The 19,229-nt window shown below is 36.1% G+C and overlaps 1 protein-coding gene across 3 annotated transcripts in view; it reads right to left on the bottom strand.

Annotated features, from left to right (window-relative positions):
• Positions 1-19,229, bottom strand: part of LOC128743795 (dynamin) — a 115,130-nt gene that overhangs the window by 62,544 nt on the left and 33,357 nt on the right. For 2 of the 3 annotated variants that reach the window (XM_053840460.1, XM_053840462.1), the window contains exons 8-11: positions 12,636-12,823; positions 12,459-12,575; positions 9,674-9,688; positions 83-295 (exon numbers count right to left, since the gene is read on the bottom strand). In XM_053840460.1, coding sequence (XP_053696435.1) covers positions 83-295; positions 9,674-9,688; positions 12,459-12,575; positions 12,636-12,823 — 533 coding nt within the window. The remainder of the gene's footprint in view (positions 1-82; positions 296-9,673; positions 9,689-12,458; positions 12,576-12,635; positions 12,824-19,229) is intronic. The other variant, XM_053840461.1, reaches the window with a different exon arrangement.

Genomic DNA, 19,229 nt, shown 5'->3' with positions numbered 1-19,229 from the left:
AAATTCATATTTGCTTGAAATGCTTAAACTCTATACACGCATAAACCAAAAAAAAAAACGGATTTTTGTAAATTTGACATACCTGATCGCCAGTTGCATACAGATGAGCAAGCAATTCTCCGTTAATGAAATCCTTACAGTTATTGATTATCAACATCATAATAGCCTTGGGCACCATGTCTCTAGTTGTCTTTGTCACAATCCTCATGTATGAATCAACTAAGTTACGGATCGTTTCAACTTGCCTTTCGAGTTGAGGATCTAATGAACTTGTTTGTCCAATTTCGTTTGATTCCTGTAAGTACACATTTATCACGTCAAAAAATTAGACAACATTATCACTAGAGTAAAACATAAATCATAACACATAGTTTTTTGCTTACTATATTTTTAGATTTTAATTTTTTTTTTGAGTGGTTTTAACCCAAAGGGTCATTCACCACGATTTTAATTTTAAAATTATATTCAAAATTTTATAGTGTAGAAAAATTATAAAATAATACAAAATTTACTCGTATCCTGTAGCAATCATATACTTAAGTTTTAGTTTTAGATATTTGGGAGAGGGGAATTTTCAAAACTATCATGCAGGTTTGGAGTTTGGACCGAAGGGATCTGGAAAGTTATGAAAGTTTGAACGCGGGTATAGTTCATGGATTCATGAACTTTTTCAGAAAACATTAATTGGAAAAACTTGTATTTTACTTTTTTCTCAACAATCTAGAGAAAAAATATCCTGGAAAAAAATTCCAGGTGATGCAAAATTCCTTTCTCGGTACGAGAAACATAGAACATGTTTTTTTTACTTTTATTTAGAGTTGTCCACAGCTGTAAAAAATTATACGAAAATTTCGTTCCTAGGTTGCTTAAAAAATCTACTTGCATATTCACTACAAAAATTTTGTTCTGCGATGCATGGGTGAATTTTTGAAGCAGGTAATATTTAAAAAAATAGACTCTTGTCGGGAACAACAAAAAAACAACTTTTTTTAATTCGGCAATTTTACTGTCTTTTAATCTCTTTAAATAAATAAAAGATCACGACAGTTTATACTGTAAAAAGAGTAAAAGTAGTAAAAGAGACTTAACGAAAGCAAGATTGGCGATAAAAAAATAAATATTTTTTTTTTGAAAACTTTCACCATTTTTTTCTGAGTTTTATTTTGTGATTTCAAAGATTGTGGTTACAAAAAAAAGGATATTTATTGAACTTTTTAGAAAAAACATAGGATTTAAGCTCGAATATTTTTTCGTAATCGCGAAAATATCATAAGTATTTATTTTTTTGGAAAGCTGAGATTTTTTTTATAAAACCTTAAGATCAAACAGTTATATGTTTTTTTTTTCGAGATGACATTTTTGTTATGAAATCAAGTTTTAATAATACAACGGATGTTCAAATGGAGATATATTTGGCCGCAAACGCTTGTACAGAAGATAACAATTTTGTTAAGCAACACTATTTTATGTTGGAGAGCTAATTTTGTTTTGGTGCGATATCTATCGCGATCGAATTCCAACTGCCACTGCCCTGGTATTGAACGTGATATGATGGGTCAGTGGTGAATATAATTTTGCCGATATCGATCGTCGTGCGATCGTGCTAATTACTCTCTGAGTCTTTCTCTTCTAGCTGATAAGAACAGATTAATTATACATGTTTACATACAATGTATACATGTATACATACAATTATACATGTACACGGACCTCTCTGCTGCCTTTGATAAGCTGAATCATCAAATCGCTATCGCTAAACTGGATAAACTCGGCTTTGGAGGGCCGCTACTCCAGTGGTTTAAATCGTATCTGTCGAATCGTCTCGTTAATGTATCTATCGACGGGTTCATTTCGAAGGCTTTCACCGCCTTCTCTGGAATTCCGCAAGGTAGCCATCTTGGTCCTTTGGTTTTCCTTATCTATTTTAACGACGTCAATATAACGCTCAAAGGTCTTCGGCTTGCGTTTGCCGACGACTTAAAATTGTTCGCAAAAGTAAATGACTCGTCGGATACTCTCGCACTCCAGGACCAGCTGTCGATATTTGCCGAATGGTGTAAAAACAATCGTCTAACATTGAACCCCGATAAATGTGAAGTGATTACGTTCTCCAGAAAGCTGAATCCTATAATCTTCGAATACCGACTGTCAAGCATGTCTTTACGACGTGTAGATTGCGTCAAAGATCTCGGTGTACTACTCGACTCCAAATTGACCTTCAAGCAACACGTTTCCTTCGTTGTCGACAAGGCCTGCAGGAATTTGGGATTCATCATGCGTATCGCCAAAAGCTTTAACCGTTATGTGTTCGACAGGGTACCCGGGTACCTTTTCAGCTTTCAAAGTACGAAATTCTAAAGTTTTCTTTGATCAAGGATACTGAAACTCTGTGACATCTAAGAACTAGTTGAATTGCAACTTTTCATAAAATAAGTTTTCATGTAGCACTTAAGGGGGTGGAATGGGGGGGCTTCGAATTTTTTTACCCTTTAAGTGCTCGACAAGGGTACCCGGGTACCCACAAATTGAAACGCTTGTAACTTTGGCAATTTTTGACCGATTCGGACACTTTTACCACCAAAAGATTCAGGAACTTATCCAATTCTAGTGTGGTTATAACAGAGCCGGAAATGGTTCATCTGGTTCCCGGAAATCCGGCAGTCCGAGGATGTGTTCCGGAATTAAAGCACTTTTTATATTTTTGGATGTAATTATAGTAATATGGGTGTCCAAAGTTCTTCCAATTACTCCGAAAGGCCATTCTTCATTGTTTTAAAACAATACAATGATATATCCTCGGAATGGCCAATCTGCGACAAGTTCCCGTGGGACTTCCTGTGGCCATAAAACTGTTTGGTTTGCAACACTGGCAATATGGGTGTCTAAATTCATGAAATTACTCCAGAAGGTAATTTTTCATTATTTTGATTCTGTCTGATGATTTTGCCATGGCATGGCCATTCCGGAACATATGCCCGTGGGGCTTCACAGTTGTCCAAAACCAACAACATGTGCGCATTAGAGTTTTGAATAGGAAAACTTGATTTTAGGTTTATGGAACCTTTGGGAGAGTTTCTTGAAATTAAAAGTTCTATCGTATTGTGAAATTCAAATTTTGAACAATCCCCCTAAAAGTGAAATAAAAAATTTATTTTTCTTCAGCTTCAATGTGTTATATTGATGAGTTCTGCAAAGTTTTAGAGCATATTATTACAAGAAATTTTGCTGAAGACCGTAACCTTCTATCTCTGCTGCGAAGATAGAAAAATCCTATTTCTTAGATGTGAATCGTCAAAATCAGTTTTTCTATTTTAGCTTTTTTTGTAGTTGTTTTATGACTTTTTCATGTTCTACATAGTTGTACAAATAGCAAAGATACACAACTTTGCCGAATGTAGTATACCTCTATCTTTGCTTGTTTTGGAGCTGTAAAACTTTTGTTATAATAAATACCCTAATTCTGACCCCGAATTACTCAACTATGCGCAAACAGATACAAATTACATTACATGAATCTGAAACTAAATAAAAAACTACAAAAAGTCAGGAAGTTTCATTTGTATCCGTCTGCGCATAGTCGCGTAATTGGGGATCAAAATTAGGGTATTTTTTATATCAAAAGTTTTACAGTTCCCAAACAAGCAAAGATAGAGGTATACTACATTTGGCAAAGTTGTGTGTCTTTGCTATTTGTACAACTTTATAAATCATGAAAAAGTCATACAATAACTACAAAAAAAGCTAAAATAGAAAAACTGATTTTGACGATTCACATCTAAGAAATAGGATTTTTCTATCTTCGCTGAAGAGATAGAAGGTTACGGTCTTCAGTCAAATTTCTTGTAATAATATGCTCTAAAACTTTGCAGAACTCATCAATGTGTTACATTGAAGCTGAAGAAAAAAAATTTTTTTATTTCACTTTTAGGGGGATTATTCAAAATTTGAATTTCACCATACGATAGAACTTTTGATTTCAAGAAACTCTCCCAAAGGTTCCATAAACCTAAAATCAAGTTTTCCTACTCAAAACTCTAATGCGCACATATTGTTGGTTTTGGACAACTGTGAAGCCCCACGGGCATATGTTCCGGAATGGCCATGCCATGGCAAAATCATCAGACAGAATCAAAATAATGAAAAATTACCTTCTGGAGTAATTTCATGAATTTAGACACCCATATTGCCAGTGTTGCAAACCAAACAGTTTTATGGCCACGGGAGGTCCCACGGGAACTGGTCGCAGAATGGCCATTCCGAGGATATATCATTGAATTGTTTTAAAACAATGAAGAATGACCTTTCGGAGTAATTGGAAGAACTTTGGACACCCATATTACTATAATTACATCCAAAAATATAAAAAGTGCTTTAATTCCGGAACACATCCTCGGACTGCCGGATTTCCGGGAACCAGATGAACCACTTCCGGCTCTGTTATAACCACACTGGAAGTGGATAAGTTCCTGAATCTTTTGGTGGTAAAAGTGTCCGAATCGGTCAAAAATTGCCAAAGTTACAAGCGTTTCAATTTGTGGGTACCCGGGTACCCTTGTCGAGCACTTAAAGGTGTTTTTTTTGTCGAACACATAACGGTTAATGATATATACTGCTTGAAATCACTCTACTGTGCATTAGTTCGTTCTAATCTTGAATACTGTGCACCCGTATGGAGCCCGTATTATCAAAACGGCGTCACCCGAATCGAGACAGTACAGCGGAGGTTCATTCGCTTTGCGCTCCGACGGCTACCATGGAACGACCCGATCAGACTACCAAGCTACGAACAGCGTTGCAGACTAATCAACCTGGACTCTCTGCAAAGACGTCGGGACGTAATCAAAGCTGTTTTTATATCAGATGTTTTGACGTCTCGGATCGACTGCTCTTGGATACTTGAGAGAATCGACATTTCAGCTCCGCCTCGCTTAACACGGAACAATTCATTTCTACGTATAACACACAGAAGAACCAACTACAGCACCTTTAGCACTATAACTGGCTTACAACGCAATTTTAACCTTTTTGAATCTTGTTTTGACTTTGGCGTTAGCCGCAACGTGTTGAAATCTCGCTTTAGAACATTAGCTAGTAGTTTTTATTAGTCATTAGGATCCAAAAATCTGTTGACTTTTTTTTAACAAATAAACAAATAAACAAATGTTACAGAGGTTAACTCTCTTCTGTGGATCAAGCGTCAGTTAAAGGAATTGCGAAGCTTGTTCGAATCGCAAACGATAGAGAGTAAGCAGTCAGATTTCTACCAGTCTCGTGGTATCACTTGGAAATTTATACTACCACGGGCTCCTCATCAAGGAGGTCTCTGGGAGGCTGGAGTTAAATCCGTGAGGAATCACTTGGTCAAGGTCCTCAATGAATCGTATTGGACGAATGAGGAAATATGTACCTTATTATACCAAATAGAGGTAATTCTCAAAGTAAATCGCGCACGATTCGCGATGATCCTAAAAACTATCGAACCTTGAGTCCAGGGCATTTCCTAGTAGGACGTGAGTTAACAGCGATAGGAGAGCCATTCTACGACGCTCTGAAGGAGTCGACGCTGTCCCGATACCAATAAATTCTGAGGAGAAAGCAAGAGTTTTTGCGTCGTTGGTCTGCCGAATACTTGACTGGTCTACAGAAACGGAGCAAGTGGTTCAAGGATCATACTTTACTGCGTAATAGTTTGTTAGTTGTGTTGAAAGAGGACAATGTACTTCCAACATAGTAGAGACGCATCCTGGTAAAAACGGCATCACACGACTGGTAAACATACGAACAATTGACCGCATTTACAAGCGAGCAACGACGAAGATAGCTGTATTACCGATTGAGGACGAAACCTTTAGCGAGCAGATGATTGGGTCGAGCCATCCGGCTCCCTGAGGAGAATGTTGATAGAAATATTTATCGTGAATAAGTTTTACTAATCGTTGCTTAACGTGCAGCGCAGCCCTATGCTGTGTCCTGACAGTTCAGGTTCGTGATTTCATTTTCTTGATATGTGAGTTTAAGCTCGTGCCTAGAAAACGTAGAAATTTATTTGATTGACTACCAAATTCCCTTGCGAACATTCACCTTTGCAACAGAAACACTTAGGGGAACTGTGGGTAAAATGAACAGGCAGCCAAATTCCCAGTAAACCGATTAAAATCTGTTCCAGATCAATAGGTATCTTCTCCTAGAAGTATTTCAAGCTGTTTGAGACAATATGTGGTGATCATAAGCTTTCCAATGTGAAAAAAATGGAAAAAGTAAAAAATATTTGCAGAAATCTGACGCCGATGATAATTTCCACTATTAGTAAATAAACTATTTTGGCGAAACAAATTAATTTTCGACTATTGGTATCATTCACAGTTGTTTGCTTATAAGTATCCTGCGGATCTGTCGAAAATTCCAAATAATTTTATCAACTGTTTGTTACATAAACACTTGAAAACAATTGGTGTTTTGGGGGTAAAATGAACACCTCACTATGGGGGCAAAATGAACAGTGGGTATCATGATGTTTTACTTTCCATTTATCAGCAGCTACGAAATAATTACAATTCAAGCAACAAAAATGATCGAGTCTCTCGAAAAATGACCGAGTGCTGGAAAATCCTGCGAGCTAAAAGTCAAGCATTGTATGAACGTGGCGAAGATACATTATGTTAACTTTGTGGAGTCCCATTTTAATTCCAACAGCCCTGTTGAATACCTACGGCTTATGTAGAACAATGATAATGTAAAATAGTGTTTAATTTATCTAAACTGCATGTTAACTTTAGTTTTCTATTACATGTTCATTTTGCCCTCACTACATGTTCATTTTACCCACACGAAAAAAATCAGGCTCGAATGTGACGCTTTCGAAAAAGAGGAATTTTTCATGAAAAATAGTCCTATTTTTAACATCTTTAAGCTACGTGGAATATGAATCCAGCTTTCAATTCATATAGTGCGATCAGCATTTGGTTGGTTCCTTGGGGAGAAAATGGCGAAATTGCTAAGGGTGTTCATTTTCCCCCCAGTTCCCCTATTCTTCAATCCCTCATAATAGAGCTGCGCCTTGAAATGTCCGATAAACAGCCAAGCCAAGCCATTTTAACATAATAACCTGATTTTAACGATTTTTCATGCGGGTCTTCTGCCACTTGGTGATAAATTTACCTATGCATTGCCAATCGTAGCAACCCTGTTGTGTACAGAAAAAAAATGAAAATTATCAGTTAAGCAACTGCAGTGGCGAAAATTATCAAGCAACTACGCTCGATGCTTTATTCGTATCGTATCGTTAGATATCGTATGGCACTTCGTGTCCTGTCGCTGAGAAACGCGGCTTACGCTGGTAGACGAACAGCGTCACGCGCAGTACCTTGTAAGTCGCAAGGGCCTGCATAGTGTCGTCGTTCCGCCAGTAAACATAAAGTTAGATTAAAACTTCTCGATCGGGGGTTCTACAGCAGATGGAGGAAGAGGCACGATCTGTGTCTAAAAATAACCCAATCCATTCATTTTGCGATATTTTTATTTAATTTATTTATTACTAGCTGACCCGACAAACTTCGTATTGCCACAAATTAACCTGTGTTGTACATAAATCATGAATCTCGGATGATCTTTGTCACAATCTCGAGTTTTGCAAGCCCCCCAGTGGGCGGCGCTTCCGACGGCGGGTCACCGGCAACACTCGCGACCGTCTCGTCCTGAATGATCTAGTGTTACTATAGACTTCTTTTCCTTCCCGTCCTCATCAGGTAAATGATGACACGGGCAAGAGGGGCAAGGCACAAATCTTCCACATGATTGTGAGGAACGTGCTGCTCGAGCCAAAGATGCTGATACCTGATACCTGATACTATAGATAGTTTTTGTGGTCTTGTATTGACTAATGTTTTATGAAAGAGTCTCGAATTTCTCGAGTTCGATTAGTTTTTGAGTTTCGCAAAAATTTCTGTTTTATTTGTATGAGAGTACACAGGGGTGAGAGGTCTCTAACTATCGTAAAATAAATTCAAGACTCCAAAATCTCCCGCATGCCAAATTTGGTTCCATTTGCTTGATTAGTTCTCAAGTTATAAGAAAATTTGAATTTCATTTGTATGGAAGCTCCCCTCTTAAAAGGGGAAGGGGTTGTAATTCACCATAGAAAAAATTTCTGCCATCTAAAACTCCCACATGCCAAATTTGGTTCCATTTGATTGATTAGTTCTTGAGATAAGAGGAAATTTGCATTTCATTTGTATGGAAGCCCACCCTCTTAAAGGGGAGATGGGCCATAACTCGCTTTCTAAAGAAGAGAGGTCTCAATTCACCATAGAAAAAAATCTTGCGTCCAAAACCACTTACATGTCAAATTTGGTTCCATTTGCTTGATTAGTTCTCGAGTTATGAGGAAATTTGTTTTTCATTTGTATAGGAGCCCCCCTCCTCTTAAAGTGGGGAAAGCCATAGAAAATATACTATAGAAAATATTCTTGCCTACAAAAAAAGTTATTTTTTCTATCTGTTGTGTTATCCCCTTAATCCCAAATTTTCCAACACCATAAAAAAGTTCTCATAAAGCGAAGAAACTTTGCAGAAGACATTAAGGTGATATCTTTAGTAGTTTCGTCACAAATATCGATGTCCGTATTCTTTTTAATCCGTCCCACTGTGCGTCCCTTCGTCAATTGTAGAACCACCGTTTCAAAAAATATTAATACTTCGTGTCCGCCGAATATAGCCGATCCGATATTTACAATATCCCCTCCCTTCTGGAGAAAGGCAAGAGCGTTCCACGGAAGTTTTGTTCCGGCCGCCCAACGATGAAGTGTGATAGTAAAGTGCAGCCGTAGCTTAATAGGAAGATCAAGAGCATAGTGGCCACATCGTTCCGCGCCTTGGGCCGGAAAGTCTACGCAATCCGCCAAATGGTGAAGAAGTACCGGAACAAAACGAACATTTTTATGCGAAGTGTCAGTCGAGGCCGACCGTTTTTGAGCAGCAAGCAATTACCCAGAAGGAGCGGCGTTAGCGGCAAACATCTCCGACGATGAGGTGATTTAGACGATGACAACAAATATATCTCGCACACGAAATTCCCGAAGAAGGTCCTTCTTTGACTGACGATCAGCACGAAGGGAATAAGCAAGCCACTATTCTATCCTATGGGGCTTGCGGTAAACGGAAGATGAACCTGCTGTAAGTTGCCGCTAAAGGATACGACCAACTGCCGTAAGTCCAGCCAGTAGCAAAGTATTTTTCAGAAGGATTAATAAACGTGGGATTTGGAGAAAATTTGATCTATTGCATTATATTTCTTAATATTGTTTCATCGCCATCCGAAAGAAATCGATTTTTTAATGCATACGTTACTGAAGTTCAGACCTTTTTCGGCGCCCCTAGCAGGTGCCAGTCTGGCCAACCGCACGGTACTGCGGCGTCATTAAAAATAATTAAATTCTCTTAAACTGCTACGTCTTCCACATATTCCAATGAAGTGCCAAAAACACTACAATCAAACTATTTTCATATGATGCGGATTGCAGAATTTAGCTTCAAGCTTAATCGAAATAATAGGTACGGATACGGTATGTACTACGTTTTAAACATAAATAATGATCTATTAGTACAGGAAACACTAAACACACTGAATATATTTACATTAGTATAAAACATAAGACATAATCAATACTATACCAACCTCTGCTCCTTCAGCCTGCTTGAACGAAGTATAAAATAATAATTAGAATTACAATATATATACAGCATTTGTATCATGAAAAAATAACATAACAAAATTTAAAAGTACTCCAATTTTGTTAATGTTTTGTATACAAAATTTTAAAAGAAAAAAAAATAAAAAAGAACAAAATTTTAGATTAGTTATTTTTTATTTGTAGCTGAGGGTGACCCCACGGACTAACAGGCATAATATTGAAACTTCGTTTCATCACCAACGAAAACTCTCATTTCAAATTTCCACTCTAACCAACTCCAACAACAGTCGATGCGTGAGAACGCCGTTCGCGATATTTTGAATGTTTTTAAAATAAAAATTCAAACTTTAATTCAATTCACTTTATATCTAAATCATTGAAATCGGCTCAGTGATACAAAAGATTTTTTAAAGAAAGAATGCTTGGCAAAAAACATTTTTAGGATCACTCTAACTTAGTAAGAAATGCAGTGCAGGCCATACAGCAAACACCCGGGTGATATTACAATAGATCAACTATACTGGTCGCAGTAATGAGTCCGCACATGAAAAAAAAACTTAATAAGGGGAACCCTAACCACCAAATAAAAGGTACGAGTTTAATATTTTTTGAAAACGAAATATGTAGTACACAACATTCGAACAAAATCAGAGCACTTTTAAATTATGATTTGCTTTTGTATGTTTGAATAACTGTATAAAAAAAAACAATATAATTGATTTTTACGTGTAAACTTTTAACATAACATCAGATTGTCAAGGATCAGATACGTAGCAGACAATTTTGTCAACTCTAACAGTTTTTCATTTGATATCGAATAAATATACCTATTACATTTCTGTTGTTTTTTTTCTGAAAAAGTATGTATTTTGCGTGCATATAACTGTTGTAAAGTCGCTGGAATATTAAGCTACTCTATGAATTCGGTAGATGTAAGCGTGTGTCAGTTCTTGTCGAAGAAAGGGAATTAAGATAGAGGTGGCGGCTACCGAACATTTGGTTCTAATATCACTTTCAATATCAAACTTATTAGATAAATTTCGTATACCTATGTAACCTTGGCCATACAAATGAGACACCCGGTTACTTAGGATTCAATAGCGTCAATAATAACGATCTTATTTCTCATTTGATCAGCCAAAAACTAATATATTTTGACCACCGAGTACCCGAGCTTTTTCACAAAAGTCATCGTAGGTATTGTATTCACCCTTTCACCCTTTTTTGGGAATCTTACATCTTTTCTTCTATAATAAATCACTTCAAAGACGTCCATTGAACGCGAGAGTGGTGGATATTCAAGAAAATCGTTCATCAAGAGAATCTAATAAAAAAACGGATATAGGGATTGAGAAAGCTAAACTAAAAAATTTAACATCGTTTGTAAACGGTTTTGATCGCTGTAACTGGATTGAACTTGCATATAGCCGCTAACTTATATGCTTTGATCGAGAAAATAGATAAACTCGAAAGGTTATGGTATATCTATGTACTGCAAAAATTTATTAATAAAACTACGTTGATAAAATGCCGAATTTGGAAGCAAAAGAACCAAAGGAAAAACTGGTTCAATTGCTATAAACCAATACGAAATAAACATTGCAAAACTGTAAACCCTACCAACCTAAGCTCGCGAAACAATTTTATTAGAGACTATCAAAAAAGATTATGGTAGTAAAATTGTTTTTAAAACTTATTCTAACATAATTTTGTTGTTCATTCTTTTTGATTTGGGTCAGTCCCGGCGCAGTGGTCAGCATTCACACCTCTCACGCCGAGGACTCGGGTTGAAATCCTAACCCCGCAGAAGTCACGAATGACATAAGCTGTTAAAGTGACTATAATCTAACAACAAAAATTCTTTCTGAGAAAGTGTTGTAATGAAGATCATGGGTAAAAATATTATATAGGTACTATGTTACCCTCTTCAAATACGTAATTTATAGTCCGATTCTAATCCTAGTTTCTAATATGGTTTTAAAATAGTTTTTTTTATTTATAAATATGTTTATTTATAGACATGATGTCAAGAAGTAGCAAATAGCTACAACAGATATTTTATAATTCCAAATAATATCACCTCGTCCTTTTTGCGATGATTCTGTATCGAAGCAGTCAACAAAAATATTATACATCCACCAGCACAATCTCTTACATCAATTCACATTGAGATATGAGAGGAAACGAAAAATCGTGACACAATATTCCAAATGGCACAAAGTCATGGTCTACTCTCAACTCGGGTTTCTTTCCAATCCTCGAAACGAATAACGCTCATAACCTTGCTTCCATATTAGAAAAGCTTTAGAATAAGCTATTTGACCTATATACGTTACATAAATTCTTTATTATTAATCTAATGATAATAAGAAGTACTCATTAACCGCAACAAAGAAAGAGTGGAAGAATAGGTCCACCTACGTAAAATCAAAATATTTTAGATCCATTGGGAGTTAGATAATAACAATATTAAGCTTCAATAGCACATTATAACGTGATCGAGATAGGTTACACGTCTAACCGGATTTTAAATCATGAATCTAACAGTAGCTTATGTTACAGATCACTAACATCGACTTTTTCCGTCTTTGATTCAACGCCGGTCGGTAAAAAAGATTTATTTTACTGTTTTTATAACGGCAGTTTCGCTGTGTGAATGCTCTTCATTAGAGGATAATAAACATTTGAAAAGGTTCTATAAGATACACTTTTCCCAATCAATTTGCTACATTAATTATCAATAAGAAAAATTTAATGGAAATTACTTACATCTTCACCGTTCGCTGGAGTATCTTTCTCTGGATAAACGCCAGCGCGCAGAAACGAAGCTTTCCATGAATCGACATCATCAGTGCTTTCACACGATAGTTCTAATTGCTTATAGTCCTTTGATATAAAAATAATTATTTCATTTCATTTTACAGAAATTTTTTTAAACATTTATACCTTATAAACGTTTCGTCCTTCAGGGTTGAAAAGAGCAAATGTATGTCTCCTGGACATAAAACCTTGTTCTATATCCCTTAGTTTTAAACCATCCAACGGCAGCATATACTTCTTTTCTTTCTCATCTTCATCCTTATACCACGAAATACTTTCTGAGGTCAGTACAAACCAATACGGACGAGAACCACCTAAAAGAATTATTGGTTATCACATGTATATCTACTGATTACGTTGAGCATTGTAAACGTTATTTTTTCATAAGTAATGATGGTAATATAATTGACATTTTTTCCTAAATACTTAATTTATATCACTAATATATTAGTTATTGCCATTCCAGTTGAAATGTAGTTATTATTATTATTATTATATATTATTATTATTTATTATTATTATTTATTATTATTATTTATTATTATTATTTATTATTATTATTTATTAACATAATTCATCGAACGCTTTGGTCTACATGAATGACTTAAAACTACATAAACTGTCACAAATCAATTAAATTCAGTCGATTTCTAAATGCATTTATACTGACATTAAAGTCGAATTCGTCAAACACTCGATTAAATACTGAACACATTCTTCTTACAGGTTCGTTCTGCGCGTAATCGGTTCTATAAAAATGCAGTCTAAGAAACGGCCGAAGTCGAAGATTCCTTGGGGCAATGCTAACGTTAATCTGAGTCAAAATGTGAGCAGCGTCTATTTCAGCTAGCAATAGTTTTCCAACGAAGACAGCACTGGCAATGTCACGTCTTTTCGATAGAGTATTCATACCAAGCAGCGCGCATCGATTCACGTAGGGTGGCAAGTCGCTTGGGGTATTCCAAGGCAGAAATCTTAAAGCATAGCGAATGAATTTCTTCTGAACAGCTTCAATTCTTTTAATCCAAACATCATGGTATGGACTCCACACTACGGCCGCCGTTTCAAGTGTTGACCGCACAAGTGAGAAGTACAGTGCTCGCAGACAGTACGGATCGTTGAACTCCTTGGAAATTCGGAAGATAAACCCAAGATTGCGATTAGCCTTCGCTATGATGTAAGAGTAGTGCTCCCTAAATGACAGTTGTGTATCAAGCAAAATTCCAAGGTCCTTGAATGATGAAACTCGTTCAATTGCTTCATTTTCAATCTTGTACTGCCAATGCAGTGGATGTTTTTTACGAATATATATTCGCTATCGTCTAGCACTAGACGGACGACATTCGATTTTATTTTGACGTAGGACTACGTGTTGAATTTTTTTTACACTTTGATTTGTAGCTTTTGACAATAGTTTATAGCAGAAAATAAACCATTTTTGACGTCAATTACATCTTGCCATTACTAATCAATTAACAAAAAAAAACAAGTCGGTTTGTCAGCAAGTCAACATTGTTTCTATACTCCCCGCTTAACTGCGAATGAAGCTTCCTATTAAAATATATTACACTGTAGAACCTTAGTTTACCTTAGACTGATTTCATATATCATTGGTTGCACACAGTGATTGACCTGAATCAGTAAAATTGCACAATCTTAACCCATTAAGCCCCACACTTTTCCCAGCAGGGATAGAAAGTTGAAACTTTCAGGAAAATTCTCTTTTCGGTCAACTAAGAAAAAACCGCTGACATGTATTTTTAATTTTGATCCTGTGTCCCGCAACGCTACGTTGCGAAAACGCAACGCTGGGCATTAAGGGTATACCGTTTTTGCATACCTTCATTATTATGCAAATAAATGCTTCATACTTTTTTACCGTTAAATCAAATTTGGGATTTTTTTTGTGATTTTGAGTATTAATAAAGATTAAATGAACGACTTAGAGTATTACATGTTATGTTTTATGATAGATATCGAAATATTTGGGTTGGAGACCATCTTTGCACTAGACGCATAGTATGCAGTTTGAATGCTAAATGCATGTCATCGCAGATGATTGAATGCCTACCAACACGTTCCGGAAAGGTTGTAACATTAAGTTTGGGTCCATGAAACTGTCGTTGCCATCACTCAATTCCTCCAGATATTCCGGAGGCAAAGGTACGCTCTTATCACAACGGCTTCTCCATCTGCCATCAGTGTTTGAAGCAGCAAATTCTATGTTATGTAAACTTTTATAATGTTTTTGGGATATTTTAATAAAGCGAAAGATAAGATTTACATTTATTTGTTTACTAAAAAGCAACGACATCAAATGAAACACCGCAGCGAACGAACGAAAACAAACATTCCCGTTGCAAATTTTGAATATCGTTACTTCCTAGCGTTGCGTTTTCGCAACGCAAAGCTTCAAACCTATCTGAAAATTACAAAAATAATCAAAATTATGAAACAAAGCTTTTTCTGGCAAGCAACCAATTTTTACTAACACTGATTGATAGCTCAGGCGTTAATAGAGGTAAAATCGAGTTTCGTGAGCATTTTTCCTTAACTGTCTGAAAAATAGCAAAACCTGTTGTTTTGTCACAGCTATAATTATGTTACATGTAACATCTGGCCTTTGAGCAAAAACAGGTCGATTAGATTTTTTTTCAATCTTTCTTTGTTTCTCAGGGTCCAAGTTGTTATCTTCAACCGGGCCTTCTCTAGAAACGAATGAAAGTGCGTTGCGTTTTCGCAACGCAGGTCCTTGAATGATGAAACTCGTTCAATTGCTTCATTTTCAATCTTGTACTGCCAATGCAGTGGATGTTTTTTACGAATATATATTCGCTATCGTCTAGCACTAGACGGACGACATTCGATTTTATTTTGACGTAGGACTACGTGTTGAATTTTTTTTACACTTTGATTTGTAGCTTTTGACAATAGTTTATAGCAGAAAATAAACCATTTTTGACGTCAATTACATCTTGCCATTACTAATCAATTAACAAAAAAAAAACAAGTCGGTTTGTCAGCAAGTCAACATTGTTTCTATACTCCCCGCTTAACTGCGAATGAAGCTTCCTATTAAAATATATTACACTGTAGAACCTTAGTTTACCTTAGACTGATTTCATATATCATTGGTTGCACACAGTGATTGACCTGAATCAGTAAAATTGCACAATCTTAACCCATTAAGCCCCACACTTTTCCCAGCAGGGATAGAAAGTTGAAACTTTCAGGAAAATTCTCTTTTCGGTCAACTAAGAAAAAACCGCTGACATGTATTTTTAATTTTGATCCTGTGTCCCGCAACGCTACGTTGCGAAAACGCAACGCTGGGCATTAAGGGTATACCGTTTTTGCATACCTTCATTATTATGCAAATAAATGCTTCATACTTTTTTACCGTTAAATCAAATTTGGGATTTTTTTGTGATTTTGAGTATTAATAAAGATTAAATGAACGACTTAGAGTATTACATGTTATGTTTTATGATAGATATCGAAATATTTGGGTTGGAGACCATCTTTGCACTAGACGCATAGTATGCAGTTTGAATGCTAAATGCATGTCATCGCAGATGATTGAATGCCTACCAACACGTTCCGGAAAGGTTGTAACATTAAGTTTGGGTCCATGAAACTGTCGTTGCCATCACTCAATTCATCCAGATATTCCGGAGGCAAAGGTACGCTCTTATCACAACGGCTTCTCCATCTGCCATCAGTGTTTGAAGCAGCAAATTCTATGTTATGTAAACTTTTATAATGTTTTTGGGATATTTTAATAAAGCGAAAGATAAGATTTACATTTATTTGTTTACTAAAAAGCAACGACATCAAATGAAACACCGCAGCGAACGAACGAAAACAAACATTCCCGTTGCAAATTTTGAATATCGTTACTTCCTAGCGTTGCGTTTTCGCAACGCAAAGCTTCAAACCTATCTGAAAATTACAAAAATAATCAAAATTATGAAACAAAGCTTTTTCTGGCAAGCAACCAATTTTTACTAACACTGATTGATAGCTCAGGCGTTAATAGAGGTAAAATCGAGTTTCGTGAGCATTTTTCCTTAACTGTCTGAAAAATAGCAAAACCTGTTGTTTTGTCACAGCTATAATTATGTTACATGTAACATCTGGCCTTTGAGCAAAAACAGGTCGATTAGATTTTTTTTCAATCTTTCTTTGTTTCTCAGGGTCCAAGTTGTTATCTTCAACCGGGCCTTCTCTAGAAACGAATGAAAGTGCGTTGCGTTTTCGCAACGCAGGTCCTTGAATGATGAAACTCGTTCAATTGCTTCATTTTCAATCTTGTACTGCCAATGCAGTGGATGTTTTTTACGAATATATATTCGCTATCGTCTAGCACTAGACGGACGACATTCGATTTTATTTTGACGTAGGACTACGTGTTGAATTTTTTTTACACTTTGATTTGTAGCTTTTGACAATAGTTTATAGCAGAAAATAAACCATTTTTGACGTCAATTACATCTTGCCATTACTAATCAATTAACAAAAAAAAAACAAGTCGGTTTGTCAGCAAGTCAACATTGTTTCTATACTCCCCGCTTAACTGCGAATGAAGCTTCCTATTAAAATATATTACACTGTAGAACCTTAGTTTACCTTAGACTGATTTCATATATCATTGGTTGCACACAGTGATTGACCTGAATCAGTAAAATTGCACAATCTTAACCCATTAAGCCCCACACTTTTCCCAGCAGGGATAGAAAGTTGAAACTTTCAGGAAAATTCTCTTTTCGGTCAACTAAGAAAAAACCGCTGATATGTATTTTTAATTTTGATCCTGTGTCCCGCAACGCTGGGCATTAAGGGTATACCGTTTTTGCATACCTTCATTATTATGCAAATAAATGCTTCATACTTTTTTACCGTTAAATCAAATTTGGGATTTTTTTTGTGATTTTGAGTATTAATAAAGATTAAATGAACGACTTAGAGTATTACATGTTATGTTTTATGATAGATATCGAAATATTTGGGTTGGAGACCATCTTTGCACTAGACGCATAGTATGCAGTTTGAATGCTAAATGCATGTCATCGCAGATGATTGAATGCCTACCAACACGTTCCGGAAAGGTTGTAACATTAAGTTTGGGTCCATGAAACTGTCGTTGCCATCACTCAATTCCTCCAGATATTCCGGAGGCAAAGGTACGCTCTTATCACAACGGCTTCTCCATCTGCCATCAGTGTTTGAAGCAGCAAATTCTATGTTATGTAAACTTTTATAATGTTTTTGGGATATTTTAATAAAGCGAAAGATAAGATTTACATTTATTTGTTTACTAAAAAGCAACGACATCAAATGAAACACCGCAGCGAACGAACGAAAACAAACATTCCCGTTGCAAATTTTGAATATCGTTACTTCCTAGCGTTGCGTTTTCGCAACGCAAAGCTTCAAACCTATCTGAAAATTACAAAAATAATCAAAATTATGAAACAAAGCTTTTTCTGGCAAGCAACCAATTTTTACTAACACTGATTGATAGCTCAGGCGTTAATAGAGGTAAAATCGAGTTTCGTGAGCATTTTTCCTTAACTGTCTGAAAAATAGCAAAACCTGTTGTTTTGTCACAGCTATAATTATGTTACATGTAACATCTGGCCTTTGAGCAAAAACAGGTCGATTAGATTTTTTTTCAATCTTTCTTTGTTTCTCAGGGTCCAAGTTGTTATCTTCAACCGGGCCTTCTCTAGAAACGAATGAAAGTGCGTTGCGTTTTCGCAACGCAGGTCCTTGAATGATGAAACTCGTTCAATTGCTTCATTTTCAATCTTGTACTGCCAATGCAGTGGATGTTTTTTACGAATATATATTCGCTATCGTCTAGCACTAGACGGACGACATTCGATTTTATTTTGACGTAGGACTACGTGTTGAATTTTTTTTACACTTTGATTTGTAGCTTTTGACAATAGTTTATAGCAGAAAATAAACCATTTTTGACGTCAATTACATCTTGCCATTACTAATCAATTAACAAAAAAAAAACAAGTCGGTTTGTCAGCAAGTCAACATTGTTTCTATACTCCCCGCTTAACTGCGAATGAAGCTTCCTATTAAAATATATTACACTGTAGAACCTTAGTTTACCTTAGACTGATTTCATATATCATTGGTTGCACACAGTGATTGACCTGAATCAGTAAAATTGCACAATCTTAACCCATTAAGCCCCACACTTTTCCCAGCAGGGATAGAAAGTTGAAACTTTCAGGAAAATTCTCTTTTCGGTCAACTAAGAAAAAACCGCTGACATGTATTTTTAATTTTGATCCTGTGTCCCGCAACGCTACGTTGCGAAAACGCAACGCTGGGCATTAAGGGTATACCGTTTTTGCATACCTTCATTATTATGCAAATAAATGCTTCATACTTTTTTACCGTTAAATCAAATTTGGGATTTTTTTTGTGATTTTGAGTATTAATAAAGATTAAATGAACGACTTAGAGTATTACATGTTATGTTTTATGATAGATATCGAAATATTTGGGTTGGAGACCATCTTTGCACTAGACGCATAGTATGCAGTTTGAATGCTAAATGCATGTCATCGCAGATGATTGAATGCCTACCAACACGTTCCGGAAAGGTTGTAACATTAAGTTTGGGTCCATGAAACTGTCGTTGCCATCACTCAATTCCTCCAGATATTCCGGAGGCAAAGGTACGCTCTTATCACA

Source organism: Sabethes cyaneus, chromosome 3, assembly GCF_943734655.1.
Source record: "Sabethes cyaneus chromosome 3, idSabCyanKW18_F2, whole genome shotgun sequence".
NCBI lineage: Eukaryota > Metazoa > Arthropoda > Insecta > Diptera > Culicidae > Sabethes > Sabethes cyaneus.
The sequence above is the reverse complement of the archived record's forward strand: the minus strand, read 5'-3'. Positions and strand labels throughout refer to the sequence as shown.